Genomic DNA, 19,779 nt, shown 5'->3' on the forward strand with positions numbered 1-19,779 from the left:
GCTCGGGTCATAATCTCATGGTTCATGAGTTCGAGCCTCTCATTGGGCTCTCTGCTGTCAGCACAGAGCCCACTTCAGATCCTCTGTCTCCCCGCTCATTTTCTCTCTCTTTCAAAATAAATAAATAAACTTCAAAAATAAATAAATAAATAAATAAATAAACCGCAGGGCAAAACTCCCAAGCTTCAGTACTTCTGCATAAATCAGCTCTTTAAGAAGATACAGGCCTTGACTATAAATACAGTAAAAAGGCAGATACTCAAATATTCACTCCAATTTATTAATATGATATAAAGCTATAACTCATTAACACTTTATCATTATTTTTACTATAAGAAATCCACAGCTTTTATACACTTGCTTCTATATCATAATTAGAAAAGGTTTTATATAGTACCAATAAGATCATAAAAATACAGTATGTCTCTATTTTTTCAAATTTTTCCAAAAGTTAAAAATTTTTAATTTACAATATTTTTTGTTTGTTTGTTTTAATTTTAAGTCCTAGTATAGTTAACATACAGGGTTATATTGGTTTCAGGTGTACAATATAGTGACTCAACACTTCTATACATGACCCTACGCGCATCACGGTAAGTGTACTCTTTAATCCCCATCACCTATTTCACCCATCCCCCACCACCTCCCCTCTGATAACCATCAGTTGTTCTCTATATCTAAGAGAGTGTAGAATTATAACCTCAGCATCAGGAAATTTTATATACAATCGGTGTACTATAATTCAGGAAATATCTCGTACCTGGGCTGCTCCTGTAATCATATTTGGAATGAAATCCTTATGGCCTGGAGCATCCATTAGTGTAATAACTTTGGTTGTGGTCTCAAACTTTGTCATACCAACATCCATTGTTACTCCCCTTAAAGAAATCAAAATGGTTAGAATGCATTATAGAAATAATCAGTGCTACTACGGATTAAATTATTTAATAATATAGGCTAAATGACAGTCTAAATTCCTAAGTAACAATGGGAATTTTATTACCTAGTCTATTATTTTGACTAATCAAGGTATCATTTGGGACTAGAATTTCTGCTATAATACAATTACACTTGTATAGCTTGAAAATAAGGTTGTGGACGCAGCAAAGTTTAATCAAAATGCTGGGTATTTCCCATTCCTGCCCCCACCCCCTTTTTGGTAAGAGACAATGCAGACTGTGAACAAAGAAAGATATGTGGGGACATCTCTGGAAAATGAAACAATAAATACTGAACAGGAGAAAAGATAAAGTTAAGAATGACCACTATCAGGAGGTAGTTTTCCTCATCTTCTAATGTAGATGTTTCACTAATTATAAATTTATAAAACTTTCATTTGCAAGGTAGGTAGGTCAGTATGTTACACATTTAGAAAAAAGAAAATATCAAAGGAGATAGCAATTTTTTCAAAAAATCAAGAGAGATAAATAGTAGTTTGTTTCACATCACATTTCATCCTTCTTGGAAACCAACACGGTGCCTCTTAGCTATAAAACAGTAGGTTCAGATTTTAAGAAAGCCCACGGAGGGTCTATATGGGTACTGAGTCTTTCCAGATGTCAGGAAAGGGAAATCAGGTGGGCAATAAACTGGGTAATCATTCATCTTGGTTTGCCCCAAATAGTTCAGAATAATGAATGAGCACTACCCTACTACCAAGGGTTCTGACGATTATAATAAATTATATGTCCACCCTAGCATAGCAGTAAGGTAACTGTGGGTCTCCTTGATCATATCATTCTAGTCTAATCTGAAACCATGGGCTTGTTGACGTGGTAAAAATGATGCTTAGTTCTAATAATCCTCAAATAATTGCCTAGAATACTGATGAACCAAGACTTATTCTGAGCTCCTGCCTAGACTTTCAGCAGAATACACTCCTTTGAGCCAACTCTGGTCTGCATTTGTCACACTAAGGATATAAAATTCATTTATGTTCAACATTAGGTCAGAACAGAAGATTTATAAATATTTAACATGGTGGCATAAGTAACACACTGTATTTTTGAAATGCTATTAATGTTAAGAGTTTAACTCACAGTAGTGAGTTAAACTCTCATTATGTATCTAGAAGCATCCGCTATCTACATATAAAATGAAAGAATACTCTAAAATTGCATCATACTGAGCAACAGACAACTAAAAAGCCATATATTTTAACAATATGTTTCATAAGCTGATAAGTGAAAATTATTTAGTCTTCTAACATTGACATCATACAAAAGTGCCACTGTTTTCAATATTCATTTTCCAATTTTTCTTATTAGGTTGGAAAACAAGCTTATGACCCTATATAGAATAAAAAAGATACCTACCAGGAAAAAAAAAAAAAAAACAAACCCACCATGGTATAAAATTCTGTTTATCAAAAGAGCTACGGAATATTGCGACTCCTTTTATTAAGAATTGCCTTATATTATAACACATACTATTCAAGACTCCGAAAAAATAAATACGCACTTTTTTAAAGTATGAAAATCTAAATATATCCTCTGATATTCAGAAGGAAGATAGGAAACATGCAATAATTTCTTTGTTGATTTAGGACTTTCAGAGGACTTCAAAGTCTTTAGTCATTACTTTGACACAGTCGATAATCTCGCCATTTCACTTAATTATTAGGTGTCCTCTTTCTTTCCTGAAAAAGATGCCACTGCGCCCCCTCATCCCTGACAGTTCTAACATGATAAATATCACTACTCTAAAAAGACTTGTTCAAAAGAAATACTTTGGCCAGAAGTCTATGAGTAGCTGTTCTCTCCTGCAGAGTTAGCATTGGGCACAGTAACAGATACAGGAGTAATTGACTAGATTAAACCTATATGGTAGGAGATAGGTTGTTTTTTTATAATATAATTTATTGTCAAATTGGTTTCCATACAACACCCAGTGCTCATCCCAAGGTAGGAGATAGATTTAATTACTTGTTAACTCTATCTCATAAAAACATAGTACAGAAAGTATAAAGATGAATTAAAGTGATAATTTCAACTTACTGGTCATTTTAATTTGAGACAGAAGACAGTTTACTACAAAAAGTTATCTTTCCTTAAAGTCACTTGATATAAAATTAACAGTTTTATTCATAATTTTAATTCAAAATCAAGTCAACTTGACATATACTGAGGGAAGTGACAACTGAAACTTCTCTCACAGAATAAGTAGCTAAGAGTTCTTACTGCCTTTTTCTGAGTTTGCTTTTTAATTTTTTGATAAACATCCTTTTAAACTATTCTCATAGAATTTGGAAGAGTAGAAAATGTATATAGATACAATGAAAGCTATCATAAAAATATTTCCCTGATAATTAAAAGCTTTTCTCTAAAAAAAAGTTTCTAAAGTATTTCATGTTTTTTTCCACACATATTCAACACATATCGCATACTTATTTAAAAGATTATGTATATCATTTCAAACTGAAAATTTTGAAATATAGTGACTACCTTTCCCTTTCTTCGCCAGTCTCATCCAAGACCCATGCATATGCAAACGAAGCTTTGCCAGCCTTTTTAGACTCCTGTTCATACTTATGCATAGTTCTTTTGTTTACATTACCCAGAAGATAAAGCATATGGCCCATCAGAGTACTTTTCCCAGCATCAACATGACCTAAGGAAAATTGATTCAAGATTAATACTAGGTACAATTTCTAGATGTTGTTCACATAGAGGCATTGCAAGAATATGTAATCCGATAGCTCATGTCAGTGTTTAGAGTAGTAAGTACCAAGTTTTATCAAAGGATAGTTAAAATAAATGGAGAAAAAAAAAAGAGCATCTCTTTAGAGAGGGGGGGGACGTTTCCTTGACTTTTGGAAATTAAACTGTCAATAAGACATGCCACTTTCAAAATGTTCACAAGACGAACGTGCCACAAGCAAGTCTAAGGACCTCCTTGGTGATGTGGCGTTATGTCACCCGGGGTGACTAGCAAGCATTACGATGCAATGCCTCCCTGCTTAGGTCCATTTACACCCATACAGAAACTCAGACTGGGAATGAGTCTGCACGCTGCCACCAGAAAGCTGCCGGGCCGAAGCAGAGGTGACCAACCATCCAGAGGAACAAAGGGCATTACCAATGACTACCAAGTTGAGGAGCTGCTTCCCTCCTTGCCGCTTCTCCAGTTCCGCTTTCACGTCTATTTGCTGCCTCAGCTTGCCGGACTTTTTCACTGGTGTTGGTGCTGAACTCTGCTCTTCTGATGTTTGAATGGTGTGGGATGGAAGAACTGATTTAGAAACAGTGTCAAGAACATCAGAAGGAGCAATGCCGGTTTCTTCACTAAGATGGCCTTTTTGAGGCGTGTGGAAACTATGACCATTTTCTTCAGTTACTCTACAGAAAGCAGAGACAGAAAAAAAGTATTTAAACCAACTCAACTGGCATCCTATAATGTCAGAAGGGCAGAGAAGCTGTCTGTTCTCATTTCTTACCTTTGGAGACCAAAAATGATCTCCGCTAAGTGGCCAATCAATGAAGGTGGAAATGATAAGTAGCTAGACCCAAAGCCCACAAACAGACTTGGAAGGTCCCAGGAGAGAAAGAGTCTATCAAAAACTGAGGTAAGAAGAAAATATCCTGTAAAATAACTGAATTCAAGCCCATAGCCTTGGCCATATAATCCTATCAAAACAGATGGCATAAAGGAGATATTTTGTAAAACTTGGCATCAAATGTATTCCTAGAGATAAAGTAGTATTAAAAAAAAAATTGGGTTTATCCCTAACTCATTCTTCCAACAGGACAGAGACCATCTGTTTCGCTCAAATACCATCTTTAAAGGAGGTGTTTCTGAATGTTTACATTTTCTTAATACTTTCAGCAAAGAAGCTTTTAATTCATTAATTCAACAAGATACCTGATTTTCTAAAAACTACAACTCACAACTGGCATTGATGTTGAAAAGAAAAGATACAGATAAGAAACTGATCTACTAATCCCAAAAGTTTACCATCTAGTGAGGGACTCAAATACATAAGGTAGAAACAAGGCCACCTAGCATAACTTGTTTTCCCTTTGATAATGATGGTACCCTCACAAGTAAACACTGATCCTAGTTCATTAGCTCTTTGACCATTATCTACAGAAACTGTATCCAGTGCTATCCCATGGGCATCTAGAAGCAACATGATCTAATCAACCAGACTACGCTATACTTAACGTTCCTTTCAATGACATAGATAAAAATTAGGACCAAGAACAAGTTAAATTGCAAGTTATTAAAAATGAGACCAAGTCTATCCAATTCACTTTGGAACTGGCAAAGAATTATACACAGTAAGCAGTTTATGTGAGAATAGTAAATCTATTTTCTTCTTGCACGCTGTAACAAAAACGACTCAGGGCAATTTTATATGCTCAACGCTGACCTTTCATCCTAGGCCTCAGGAAAGAGTCACATTAGTTATATTTGCAACTTTACTAAAACCTCGCATCCACTCCTACTTTCTCTTGCTTTTGAAATCTCTACTAACAATTCTGGTGTTCATTTGCTAACACTGCTTAGAAAGATTAGCTTCATCTTGAACCACAGCAAAAAAATTTAAGTTTGTGGAAAAGGTTCCAGTTCTTTTGAAGGATTCCAACAGGCTAAATTAAGTGAAATCTTAGACTATAATTTGCAAACATTTGAATGACCACAGCTTCTAAAACCAAAACATGACAACTGTGCATCACAATTTCTCGTTTCAAATCTCTGTTTGTAGTTACAGAAGCTTTTCTTCAAAGGAAAGCTTACGTTAACTCCTGTATGGAGAAGAGATCCAAGCAGAATGGCTATGGCTGGCAGAGCTCAGTGGGCCCAGCACAGGAAGAGCTTCACAAAACATGGGTCTGACTTGAACATTTCCTTTACGATTCAGTAACAGAAAGGTTTGCTTTTCTCTTGGTTTCACAAAAACAGTCCCTTTCAAGTAAATCCTAGGTAAAATGCAAATCAGGTCACTGAATCGTACAGTGTTAGAAGGAAGTGACCAAAGTAAACAGAAAAGCATCCTAGGTAAGTCTGTGCTCAGGAAAACCGTCTGAAGGTTTATTATCACGAAGTAAAAGTCAGTATTTTTAAGATTTTGAAAAATCTCTAAGATGAGGCCTAAAAATGACCATTCTGGATGGCACCTGGGTGGCTCAGTGGGTTAAGCATCCAACTCTTGATCTTGGCTCAGGTCATGATCTCACAGTTGATGGGATTATGCCCTGCTGTCAGCGCAGAACCTGCTTGGAATTCTCTCTCTCCCTCTCTCTCTGCCTCTCCCCTGCTCATGTTTGCTCTCTTTCTCTCTCTTCCCCTCCCTCTCAAAAATAAATAAATAATTTTTTTTTTTAAATGACCAATTTTGTAACTACTGACTGATGAAAGAAAGAGTAAGTTGGCTGAATGTTTTTTCAGGTGCTTTCTGATATAATTTTGTAAACTTATCTATTATTATCATATGATTATTCTGGGTTTTTTTTCCCTAAACCATCTTTCCAAAAGTGGGAATATTTCTACATGAATCTAGAGGCTTTCTTTCTCGTTGAGTTATTTAAATGAGACTAGGAAGCTAATAATTTAGATTTAAGAGTATTTGTCCTCTATGCAAGGTTCAAACCATTTATACTTAAATAAGCTTTGTCTAGAGAGGTATTTACCATCTTTAATATTAGTGAAGAAAAAGTTTGCTATCTCATTTCTTCTAAGCAATGCATTACCCTTTTTTACAAGCCATCACTGGGAATCACACTGTGTCGATATTTATGCTGCTGAAATCTCGACTCAGAAGTGTTTTTTTATGTTTCTCTGCGCTTTCTCAAGATCAAATCAGAATAACAGCCTAAGTATTATCCCTAACAAGTCCTATATAAGTATTTGAACAAATATAGCTTGGTCCTTAAGCAATATTATGTATTTCTGAGTAACCTGATCTGTACCTACAGACCTTTCATGTTCTGATGATGTCTCTTATAGAGCTATATCAAAGTACTAACTCACAGGCTGTTTTTTCACCTTTACATATTTACATATTTCCAAGTCTGTTTTTAAAATAAAATGTATTTCCCCAAGGACTCTGATCAATGAATATTTAAACAACTATTCTATGAAAGAAATACAATGATGAGCATTAATGGCCCTGCCCTCATGAAGTATATGGTCTGAAAGGCTTGCATCACGCTTGTAAAGTAATACAAAGTTAGGCTGTCAATAATTATTTACTTGTATTTACTATTTTTCTCTTGATCATTTATTATCCATTATTTCCTCTAATTATTCCCATAGATAACTATGCATTTACTTCTAATGTGAATTGGGGCTTATTTACATGTTGCTTTCTAAGACTTCCAAAACATTCTGCATTAAGACTATAAAATCCTTAGAATAAGAATTGCATATTCTGGGTTTTTTTTTCCTCTCTCAATGAAAATAATCCCATAATGGGATTAAATGGTTCCCAAGACATAAGGATAAAAAAGAAATTTATGATTCCAATAACCCAACCCCAATGCAGAGAGAAAAGACATACATTTAGGTTTTGGTAACTAAATCAGGATTCAAAATTATTTTAAGTGACTGAAGTTACCCAAATTAAAATGTAACTTTTTCATTCATCCAATGTCCTAGATATGGAGTTCTTTCCTGCACTGAATTAGAATAAGTTCATCAATTTAAGATTCTTCACAACTAAGACTCATGAAACTTCCATTAATTTAGATAGAAGAATGTTGTAAGGGAAAAAAATTGAGGCTACTTAGTTTATATTTCTTGAAATTAAAAAAAAAATCCTCTATTCTTTGTTTACATTTGATAACAGCGAATCTTACCTATCTAAATGGCAGACAAAACATATACAATTTATAAGTAATAGATTTAAGAAAATTTTAAAGAGGCTCTATTAAAGTTAATGTTTTTAAACTGTGCTATTAAGTCTCAAGCAACCAACTTCCCTTCTCTACAAAAACTCCTGGGAGAATCCTAAAGACAGTGATAAATGAGTGCTACTAATATAGGATTTATCATTTCTCACCAGATTTGAAATTCTAGGTATGTTTCATTTCATATTTTATGCCCTTGTTCTAGTGGCCCACTTTAGTCAACCTGAAAATCTAAAAGAGTTTAAATATCATAGTCAGAAAAACTTTTTAAATTAATGATTCCATGACATTGAATTCCCAAACACTGCTTACCTACGCCATCTAGTGGCAGAAGGATTCCGTATCTCACAGTGTTAGATTTCACAAAATATGCTTTTTTATGTTAAGTAGCTAAAAATCGTTTAGTTTACATGAGGACACACAACGAGATAGACTAAGTCATATACATAATTTAGAATCAATCCCTTTTCTTTGTACCATGCCATTCTGAGAACGCACGATACTTCAATGTTAATGACACATCATGCAAAATTAAAATAGTTCTCTTACAGTCAAATACAAGACAGTACCAATTTCAAATAAAAAGGTGGGGGAGGGTTAAAAACCTTACCCAGGCACTTCAAATCCCATAGTTTGCTTCTTTCCGGACACGGTCATTTTAGCAACTTTTGGCACAATTTCAGATTCACTGTGAGATGACTGGGAATCTACTGATTTTCCTAATTAGAGAATAAATACACAAGACTAATTAATTAAAGTTGATTTCTAGAAATATTTGTTACACATTACATATTATATGAATATATCATATGGTAATTAAGTTTTATGTAATTTATATCTTTAAACATATTCTTTTCTCTAAAAAAATTTAGTGGAACATTAAAATGTTGAAATTCTTTGGTCACCCTACATTCTGGGAAATCCCCTACTACTGGGACTATGCTATGCTTAACCTCTACCAAATCTCTTCCTAATTTTGAAGTGACTCTTAAGTTTCAGTATTAAGAGGTCACAAGGTGGTTTCTGCACTGAGCTTTGCTCTGACAGAACACCTAGACCCTAGATCCCTCTCTCCTACCACGCCCTTTCACACTACTAAAATTGTCTGGTCAGTTAGCAGATGGCTAAGCTATTTTTAATCCCATGGTACCTATAAACTGATGAGCAAGTTAAGAGTCTGCTGGATTGTGCTGGACCCTGCATATATTTTACTTGGGCACAATATTAGGCTAGGTAAGATATTTGATCTCTGTCAAGAATATTGGGGAAGATGCCAATAGAGAAACAGTGAAGAACAAAATTAATTATGAGTTAGATCAAAGTAAGGCTTTCATGCATTTGATCCTTTAAAAAATATACAGGTATTTCATAGAATTCTCTACAATGTATCTTTATAATTTTTAGTAGTATTACCACTAGGATTGGGTCCACTTAAAACTGCAGAAATTGCACATGCTTCACTGGTAAATATACATACATAAATTACTTTTAAAATTAGAAGTAAATTAATGTACAGAATGCATATAAAATATTTGTTATTTGCCTACTAGATGCCAAGCACTATGCTGGAAATATGATGGTGAACAAAAGTTGATGTAATCATTGGGCTGAAAGGGCTCATATCTAGTGGAGAAGGTATACTAACTGAACAAAAATAAAACTGTTATTAGTGTTATAAGCATACATGGTGTCATAAGATATGGTGATAGGGAACACAAATTAGAGGGCCTCCACAGGAGAGTTAAGAGTTGAGCAGTGATGTAAAAATGAGTAGGAATGACCTACCCAGAAGGAAGAGCACTGCAAACAGAGAGAGTAGCTGGTACAGTGACTGCATTGTGGGAGGCAGCACAGTACCTCAGAGGAAGTAAAAGCACAAGGTTAAAGGAACAGAGTTAAATGGAGCTGAAGTAGGGGCAGCGGCCGGGCCATGCAGAGCCTTTAGGCCATGCCAAACATCCTAACAGAACTGGAAGCCACCAAAATGATGTGAGCAAGTAGGGAGAAGAGGAAAGAGACAGGGGAGAAGATAAGAAGTCAAGCTTAAGGAGAGGTCTCCTCTGGAGCATCTGTCTGTGATTCATTAGCACAGAATTAGCTGAAGGCACAGACATAAGTGAGATCACAAAACGAGAGAACCGGGGGTGGGAAAAGAAGCGGTACTAGGACAGAGCCTTGCGAGAAACCCAGCCTTTGGTCACAAGATAGAGGATGCTGAGCCTGCAAAAGGGTGACAGGGAAGAGACAGGGAGGGGAGGTGGCCGAGGAAGCCAAGGGAAGTTTGACGGATCTGGCATCACCAGAGTCTGAGAACTAAAGATGTGAAGATGTTCACTAGTCCTCTAGACATGATCTCTTCGGATAAAGGTCATTGGTAGAATTAGCAAGAGCCATTTGAGACAAGGGACAGGAGAAGCCGGGATGGGTTAAAAAAAAAAAAAAAATGAAGCTAAATAAAAAACAGAGGCGGCAATACCTGTCCACAATCTATTCGTAATTCCAAAACCAAGAGCTCTGAAAAAATAAGGTTTTGTTTTGTTTTAATTTGGAAGCAAAACTTGACCCAGGACACCTGGGTGGCTCAGTCATTAAATTTCAGCTCAGGGCATGATCTCACGGTTCCTGAGTTGGAGCCCCATGTCGGGTTCCGCACTGACAGTGCAGTCTGCTTGGGATTCCCTCTCTCCCTCTCTCTGCTCCTCCTCCCACGCTCTTCTCTCTCTCTAAAAATAAATATACTTAAAATAAACAAAAACAAAACCTGACCTGGACTAACATGAAACTATTTATAGTCCTTACTTATCCCACTTAAAGTGTAAAGCCATGCATGTCCAGGTCAGAAACAACAAGGTGATGATTACAGGGTGCTGCCCCACATCCCACTGAGATTATCACAACCTTAGGTAGTACGTACATGTCGATGCTTTTCTAAATCCAAAAAAAAAATCTGATTTCTGAGTCAAATCTTGTCTGAAGGGCTTTAGATGAGAATATATGCAAATGACTCTTTAAAAAGTTTGGCTGAAAAGGGAGGGTTATGGTAGAATGGTAGCAAAAGGGTCAGCTGACAGAAAAGATAAAAGTGAGATGGACTGGCTGACAATATTAGGAAAAGCAAGAACCACATTTAGATATTTTAGAATTTCTGAGAAGGCAGAAAGGGATGGGATATGAAGCACAGGCAGAATCCAAACTAAGATAGGTAAAAGGCTGTTTTTACTGTAACAGGAGGCAGATACGTATGTTGAGCTAGAAGATGTAAATCCCTAATGGTTAGATTCTATTCTCTCCATAACAAAGCAGCCAGCGACCTAGTGAGACTGAGACTGAACGAGGAAAGTAAAAAAACTGGCGAAGCAAAGAGTTTTCAATAATCATTGCAGTAAGTTCATGAGTTCAAGCCCTGTGTCATGCTCTGTGCTGACAGCTAAGAGCCCAGAGCTTGCTTTGAATTGTGTCTCCATTTCTCTGGCCCTCCCCCACTTGTGCTCTCTCTCCCTCTCAAAAACAGATAAACATCAAAAAAAATTTTTTTTAAGAATATTAAAAATAAATAAATAAATAAAAAGATTTATGAGGAATGCCTGGATGGCTCAGTCAGTTTAGTTTCTGACTCTTGATCTCAGCTTAGGTCACGACATCAGGGTCGTGAGTTTAAGCCCCGCAATGGGCTCCGCACTGGGCATGAAGTCCACCTTAAAAATAATAAACAAACAAACAAATAAATAAATATCTGTGATAATACATTTATAGAGGAATCAATTTTTTCTTTGTGACTTTTTCTAGCAATGCTCAGCCATGTATGAACAGACACAGAGAAGACATTAACTGCTTCATTCGGTGTTAACTTTGTATCCAACAGGTGCAAAGAGAAAAAGCAGAGAAACAAGGAAGTTAAAGGTATTGGCAAAAAGGGGGGGGGGGGGAGTTATTGAAATTATAAATCACGAATTCTAGGTGGGATTAAAGAAATAAAATGTAGAAGGAAGACTACCGATACACTGGGAATAAAGGAGAGAGGCCCAAAGGTCAAGAAAAGGTCATGATTTGAGAGGCACAGCTAGGTGGCTGTGGTCAGAATAAGGATGTGAATATGTGATTCTGGAGGAGGTGGATTATAGTGAATTGCTGATGAGGTGAAAGTTACTGGAAATCAAGTGGCCAATGAACTCAAAGTCCAGGTATGGTATTTGTTGGTGTTTTTCCACATGGATGCCCAGGTAAGCTATGATCATCGGAAGCTGAGGGTGAAGAATACTGTAAACCAACTGCCAGTGAATAAGGAAAAGCAGCCATGAGGTTGCCCACTAAGGACTAACAAACAGGTGGCTTAGGCAAAAGACAGGAATTTCAGAGGAGCAGAGACATAAGGAAAAAAAAAAAAAAAAGGATGAAGGAATAACGGTGTTGGAAAAGGCAGCAAAGAGAACAAAGCTGACATTCCAGACCCTGAGGTTTGAGAGACTATAAGTGGAGTAAAGCCAAGGAGTGGAAAAACCACTAGGAAAACAGATTGAGGATTACAGAGGCATTTGACTTTTATGGGGGGGGGGGGGGGGGGAAGGGGAAATAGTTCCAGATTATAGCAAAGTAGAGAGGAGTGAGAGATGAGAGAGGGATAAGGAGGAAACTGAGAGCACTGATACTGATGATGATGATGATGATGATGATGATGGCGGTGGTGGGGTGTGTGTAGGTTGGAAGGTGACCCTAAGACATGGAAAAGAGGCATGGTGAATTTTGGCCTCTGTCAAATGAATAGGGGAAAGACCCATAAAGCACAGAAATGTCTCAATCCGGGCTATACAGGACTAATTCCCACTTCCCATTACAATTCATTTTAATAACTTCCAACTGGTTTGCATGTAAAAAACGTTGACCCCACTTACACATTTAATACACTGAAAAACTGTAATTTTGACTTTTTTTTTTTAAGTAGGTGGGTCATAAAATGGCATAGAAAGTCTTAAGCACAAAAATCACAACATGTGATCCTATAATATTTCTGCAGATGCAATAAATATATATTCCTTTCATTTCTGGTGATTCTTATCTATCAGACATCAAACCCAAGATGTAGTATTTGAACAATTCAGTCATTTAAGTCTTTTTTTTTTTTTTTCTAACAGGAAAATGAGTCCAGTATTATAGATTTGATTATCACTCATTAAAGCAGTAGTTCTGAAATCTTTTTATTTAGGTCACATACCCTTTGAAAAAACTCATGAAAACAATGGGACACGCTTGACAGAAAAAAGCACCATACACACAAAATTTTGCATGCGATTTCAAGCGGTTTAATAATTCCAACTCTAGAACCTTCCCCTTGAGAGATAAACTTGACTCAGGCTATTTTGGAAATATGTTAATTTCAATTTGATGTTATCCACAGTCAAAGAAAAAAGATACATTCAGCAAGTTTTCCACTGAGCTGTTGTCAACAGCAATGTGATACACTTCCACTTATCCAACCACATTACAAAATTCCCCTCATAATCAGATGGCAGACAAAACCTACTAATAGGTCAGAAGTGAATGAATAACTAAAATAACCAGTTGTGGATCACTAAGAGACATGAGTATTCAAAGGAGTATTCAAATCCATCACAGAAAAGTGTAAAATGTTTACTGTGTTCTCCCATCCTCCCTAACCAACTAGAAATTCGTTCACTGTATAACAACCTCAAAAAACAGCATTAAATTTTCATAAAGTCCAAAAAAAGTCAGCATGGAATGAATTTTCTATTGCATAGAAAAAAAGAAGCTTGGACTCTGGTTCCTGCTCTGCAACTATTCAGCTATTACCTACCTTCCAGCTTACGCAGCTCCCTAAATCTCGCTAGCTCGTTTCCTCATCTACAGACCTTCCTCCATTTACCACGGGGCTATGTCCTGATAAACCAGCCTAAGCTGAAAAGATCATAAGCTGAAAATGTATTTAATACACCTAACCTACAGAACGTCATAGCTTAGCCTAGCCTACCTTAAATGTGCTCGGAACATTTACAGTAGCCTACAGTTGGGGAAAAAAATCACCTAACACAAAGCCTACGTTTTAGTCAAGTATTGAGTATCTCATGTAACTTACTGAATACTTTAATGAAAGTAAAAACAGACTATATGGGTACAGAATGGTTGTAAGCATACTGGCTGCTGACCCCTCGATCAGGTTACTGATTGGAAGCTTCAGCTCACTGCCACCATCTAGCATCATGAGACAGGATCACACCACATTACATCCCCGGGGAAAGATCAAAATTCAACATACCGTTTCTACCAAATGCGTATCACTTCCGCACTATTGTAAAATCGAAAAATCTAAGTAGACCCATTGTAAGTGAGGAACCATCTGTACACAATGAAATAAATTAAATAATTTCTAGTTCTGTATATGTCTATGACTCCTAAACCACTAACACGATCTTTAAATCAAATAGCCCACTAGGAAGTAAAAGTAAAATGTGCCATTCTAGAGGAAAAGGATGTCCTCTCTCAAGTCATGTAAAATCCAACGACCAAATCATGGTTACCAAAAAAATATGCATTCCGAAGATTCACATATTAGTGACTAGTGTTCAGTCTCTAGTAGAGTGGAGGAGAATCGATCATCATTTTGATTTTTCATTCGGATAGAAATGACAGCTATCCAGTTGACCAAGTCTAACCTGCTTGTTTTACAGACCAGAAAAAGAGACAAGAAGTTGAGTGACTTCACGTCAAGTGGCAGGACCAACACTTAATCATCTTACCTTACCTGTCCAATTCACCTTTCTCATACTCCCAGCTGGCTCTCAAGCAAAGCCTCCTTTTTCCCTGCAGTTACTCCTTGATGGGCTGCTTCTTCCAGGGCTCCACTGTTTCCTTTCTTGGCTAAGATCTAAATAGCAGTGTCTAGATTTTCTCTTAAGTACGAAACTATCCAGGCCTCGTCTTGAAGATCTTTTTCAACACGTATGCCTTTGTAAAGGATACACAGCTCAGCTTTCCTAGTACCACCCAAATGTCATTCTCTTGCTGAATTTAATGACAACCTAAGCGTGCATATCCATCCACATGATTCACCCATCTCTGATTCATTTCTTTGGTCTCAAAGCATCTTCAATATTAGACTACTAGCTCTTGGAGCATAGAAACTGCCGTATACATATGTTCACATACTCGACAGCACATGACATGGTGCTCTGCCCACAAGCACTCAATAGAGTTTAGTGATTAACCCCTAAAGGTTTACGTTTTGAAAACATGAGATGATCTCTTGTTTTTGCAAGTTTTCCTCCACCTTTTCTTTGGACAATAACCTCAATTTACTCTCTACCTACTTCTTGCACTTAATACCAGCCACCCAACGTTTCTGCTTTTCTAGACCGCCACGTTGGCCTTGCTATGGGCACCTCAGTATGCTCTCCTGGCAGGTGCTTTATAAGCTCTTCTCGCTTTATAACCACCATGTAGAGTAGGTGTAGAGTAGGTATAATTATACCTACTTTACTTTAAGAAAACTGAGGTCCAAATTTGTTGATTTTCCAAAGGCTATACAACCTTGGCCTGTGACATAACTAAATTAAAAAAAAAAAAAAGAAAAAAGATATGAATCACATGGTAGCTATTCTCAGAGAGTTTATATACTATAAACTGAGAGATAATTACAAAAGTGGTAGAGATGTTATAGAAACAAGAAGAAAATTCGAAGTATGCATCTATTTAGAAAAAATTTAAATGAAATGAGATCTGACATGACTCTGAAAAAGAAAGAAAAATAACATGAGAAAAAACATATTTAAAGGTCAACCAGGCAAAAATTCTGAAAAAAACTGGGCCTAGTCATAGACAGACAGTAACACAAAAGCGTACCCTACTTTTAGCTTGAGCCCAGTTTTTTTGTTGTTGTCGTTGTCGTTTTATTAATTTGCTTAAGTGTCATGCAAGTAAGTTTCAAGAGTACATAACAACAACAAAAAGAATGATCTGGCAGTAAAAATCCAGAGACTATTTTGGGGAGAAACAAGCCACATTGATGCTGAAATTCATTTGGAAGAGTAGAAGTGAGAATGACCAATAAAATTTTTAAATTAAGAATAATAATAGGGGAACCAAACTAGGCGATATCAAGAACTCCTATTAAGTTGGAGTAAACTAAAATGAGAATAGATTGATGAATTAGAATAGAGCATCTGCAAATGAACCAACAGGATGTATTTGTATTTGTTATACATAAGAATTGGGAAGAAAAAAAGAGTAAGAACTGAGTAATGAAAAAATACATAAGAATACACATACAGTTATAGATAGAAATTCAGTATATACAAAGTGATGCTTCAAATCACCAGGAAAAGCATGGGGTATTCAATACTGTCTGTATTGGGAATATTGGCCATTTGAGAGGAAGGTTCTATCCTATGTCTATGGTGTATCACATAAGTATATCATGTATAAATTCCTTATTGATCAAGGAAATGAACATAAAGGAGAAACATATAAAAATATATTTACAATCTTCAAGTGAGGAAGTCTGACAAATTTTATATAAAAGTTTTAAATTTCTCCCTGATTAAAGATACCACAAGCGAACATCAAGTATCTGGGGAAATATATATATGGGGTTAATCTATATAATAAAAAGAGCTCCTACAGGGGCACCTGGGTGGCTAAGCCTCTGACTCTCAATTTCGGCTCAGGTCATGATCTCATGATTTCGTGCATTCGAGCCCCATATTGAGCTCTGTGCTGACGGTGCAGAGCCTGCTTGTAATTCTCTCTGCCCCTCCCCCGCTCATGCTGTCTCTTTCAAAATAATAAACAAAAAAATTTTAAAAGAGCTCCTACAAACCACTTAAGAGAAAACAACTCAGAAAGAAAAAGTGAGAGATTAAAAACAACAACAACAACAACAACAACCCAAGTCAAATTACACAAGTCAAAGAAAGGTGTGGCAGAGCACAGGGGAGACGTGAATGGGAGGGGGATATAGGGGAAGGAGGACTAAAAAGGGAGGTGGCGGAAGACGAGGGACAGAGGGGGAGAGCCAGCAGAGAAATAGGTGGGAGTACTTCTTTTTTATTAGCAGCTAGTGTTGCCAAGCTAAAGGGGAAAGAGAGTGCTATCTGACATTGTTGGCAAGAGCACAGCCTGGTTCAACTTTTGGTGGGGAGGAATGCGATAAAATGAAAATGCTAAGTACGTTATACTTCTGGGAATGTGTTCTACAGAAATATTAACATTACTGTGCAACAGTATACAAACAAGATTCTTTACTGTGGTGCTGCCTATAGGGCAAAAAAAAAAAAACAAAAAAAAATTGTGGGTGGACATCAATAAGGGAATGGTAACAAATCATGATGCATCTAAACAATGGAATAGTTCACGTCAGATATAAAAGTAGTAAACCTACATGCATGAAAAGGAAACCATTACACATTAAGTGGAAAAAGAAAGCACTGTAATATTATATAGTAAAGGTGCTGTATCACTATATTAATGGCATTAAAAAGTCCACAGGAATGGAAGTGAACTTTTAAAAGTGATTACATCTACAGTGTGCTATCAAGAAAAAAAATAACTTTCAAAATTCATATACTTCTATGCTATATTATTTTTATAATTAAACATGTTTAAGTGAAAAGCATACATATTAAAACAAGCACTTTAAAACACTAAAAACTCCTCTCAACTTTATTCTTGAGATGCTCTTGATTTTTCTTATAAGTTCATAAAGCAAAATCCTACTACTTGACAGTAACACTTAGAATCATCTTACCACAACCCAAACTCTTCCCATCAATGATCTTGAATACCACATACTACTGAAAACATCCACTGAAAAGTTCATGCTTGGAAACAAGAGTGCCAAGTTCATCCAATCAGTCATTCAATGACAACTTTATATTCTGCATGCTCTATGAAGCTGAAAGTAATGCTCTGAAGAGTTTTGGTTTTTGGATTATGCAACCCCCTTATTTAAACTCTGAAGCTCCTTGACAGCAAGGGTTGCCATGTGTTGGATTTCTCTATTTTTGCAACCTAAATATTTGATACATGTACATCATTGATACATGACTGCTCAATTGAACAAAATAATTTCATGATAGCTCTTTCAATGTTCTAATAATAAGGGTGAAAACTAAAAAGGAACTATAAATGTGAACTTCTTTGAACAAGGTCATGGCAAAATCTATCCCGCCCGCCTCATATTCTCTAGAGCACGATTTCTCAACCTTGGTACTACTGATGTTTTGAGCAGGATATTTCCCTGTTGTGGGGAGCTGGACTCCCCATCACAGGATGTTTAGCAGCATCCCCAACTGTCTACAGACACATCCAAGTGTCCTTGTGGCCCCAAATCACCTCCAGTTGAGGACTGCTCTACAGTTATTAGAAAAAGCACTAAATACATATTATATACCCTATAATCACTACCTCAAATGTACAGATCATCTCCTAACTCATCCTCTTGCCCACAAAATGATCAATTGCTTTTTCTTGTCCAAACATAAAAAATCCCAAAGTCACTGTTTTCTGATTCCCCTTTTTCTCAAAACGTCTATATCCAATTAAAACTAATTGTATTTACTATTCCTCATAAACATTCCTCAAATTTGTCCTTTTCTTTCCTTTCCCATCTACTTAGGTCAAGCCCATAGAACCCCATGCCTGATTTACCTTTCAAGACTCATTTCTTCCCTATCATTCCCATAAATGAAATGGAATTCTCTGGCATACACATTCTTGTTTTCTCACATCCGTGGCCATGGCCCATGCTATTTCCATGTTCATGAAAATCCCAATATTTTCATGCAAATTATTAATATAAGGAAGCCAAGGCTTCTTGATAATGCATGAATCACAGAGGTCAACTTCAGCACCATATACTATGATCAAAGACTCTTAGATTCATTCTACAAAGATTTACTGAGAGCCTGTGAGGTATAAACACTGGTCCTCCCCACCCCCCCCCCCCCCACCCCCTGTGTAACTGGCAACAGAATAAAGAACCTAGAGATACACTTGCATACTTTCATGAACCCCCCCATAATCACTCCATGTCAAAATCCTCCAGTTCACCAGAGTTTGGTAAAGTAGGTAATACCTGGACTCCCCTTCAGCATAGCTTTGGTGGAATCCAGGCTCTGCTACTAACTATGTGACTTCAAGTGAATTATTTAACTTCTGTGCCTAGGTTCTTCATCTATAAAATAACAATAAGAGAACCTACCTAACAGGGATGTTAGGAGATTTAAATAAGTCAATACACGTAAAGCACTTAGAGCAACACCTGACATATATTAAATACTCAGTGCTCCACAGTAATGACAGAAAGCGGCATAGTCTGTGAGTCTCTGAGATCACCAAAATACCAACTTCCTTTTCCTCGTTTGACACCAGGGAATCCACAGTTACAAATTACTCTCTGGCAATCACATATTAATTCACGATGGGGAGAAAAAAAAGGCCAACTGTGTAACACTGTACTAAGCACTGGGATAAACAGATCAAATAATAAGACATAATTCCTATCAAAAGACAGAAGTCTACTAGAGATAACACACATACTACAATGTGAACTATGATAACACAGACAGGCATCAGAAAGGTACTGACCCACCCACACTGAAAGAATTAGGCAAGGTTTCCTTTAAAATATTTCTAATGAATCTTGGAGGGAAAAATAAGGATAAGGGGATTGGGAAATAAGACACAATGCCTGAAACAATGCAACTGCCAGTAGATTGGCATGGCTGGGACACAAGCAAAGAGGGTAAGTAGGTTAGACATAAGAATAGAAAAGCAGGCAATGCATTTAGGGCCATGTACAACATTAAGACATTTAACTTGATTTTGAAATATAAGAAGAACCACTAACAGAATCAAAGCATTGGAGTAAAATATCAGAGCTTTTAAAACTTACTCTGACCACAGCATGGAAAATAGACTG

The 19,779-nt window shown here is 36.6% G+C and overlaps 1 protein-coding gene across 4 annotated transcripts in view; it reads right to left on the reverse strand.

Moving 5' to 3' along the window:
* Window positions 1-19,779, reverse strand: part of HBS1L (HBS1 like translational GTPase) — an 86,737-nt gene that overhangs the window by 27,077 nt on the left and 39,881 nt on the right. For all 4 annotated transcript variants that reach the window (XM_060616721.3, XM_060616723.2, XM_060616724.3 and 1 more), the window contains 4 exons: window positions 8,461-8,569; window positions 4,078-4,337; window positions 3,444-3,609; window positions 761-878 (listed from right to left, as the gene is read on the reverse strand). In XM_060616721.3, coding sequence (XP_060472704.1) covers window positions 761-878; window positions 3,444-3,609; window positions 4,078-4,337; window positions 8,461-8,569 — 653 coding nt within the window. The remainder of the gene's footprint in view (window positions 1-760; window positions 879-3,443; window positions 3,610-4,077; window positions 4,338-8,460; window positions 8,570-19,779) is intronic.

Source organism: Panthera onca, chromosome B2, assembly GCF_046562875.1.
Source record: "Panthera onca isolate mPanOnc1 chromosome B2, mPanOnc1 haplotype 2, whole genome shotgun sequence".
NCBI classification, from domain to species: Eukaryota; Metazoa; Chordata; class Mammalia; order Carnivora; family Felidae; genus Panthera; species Panthera onca.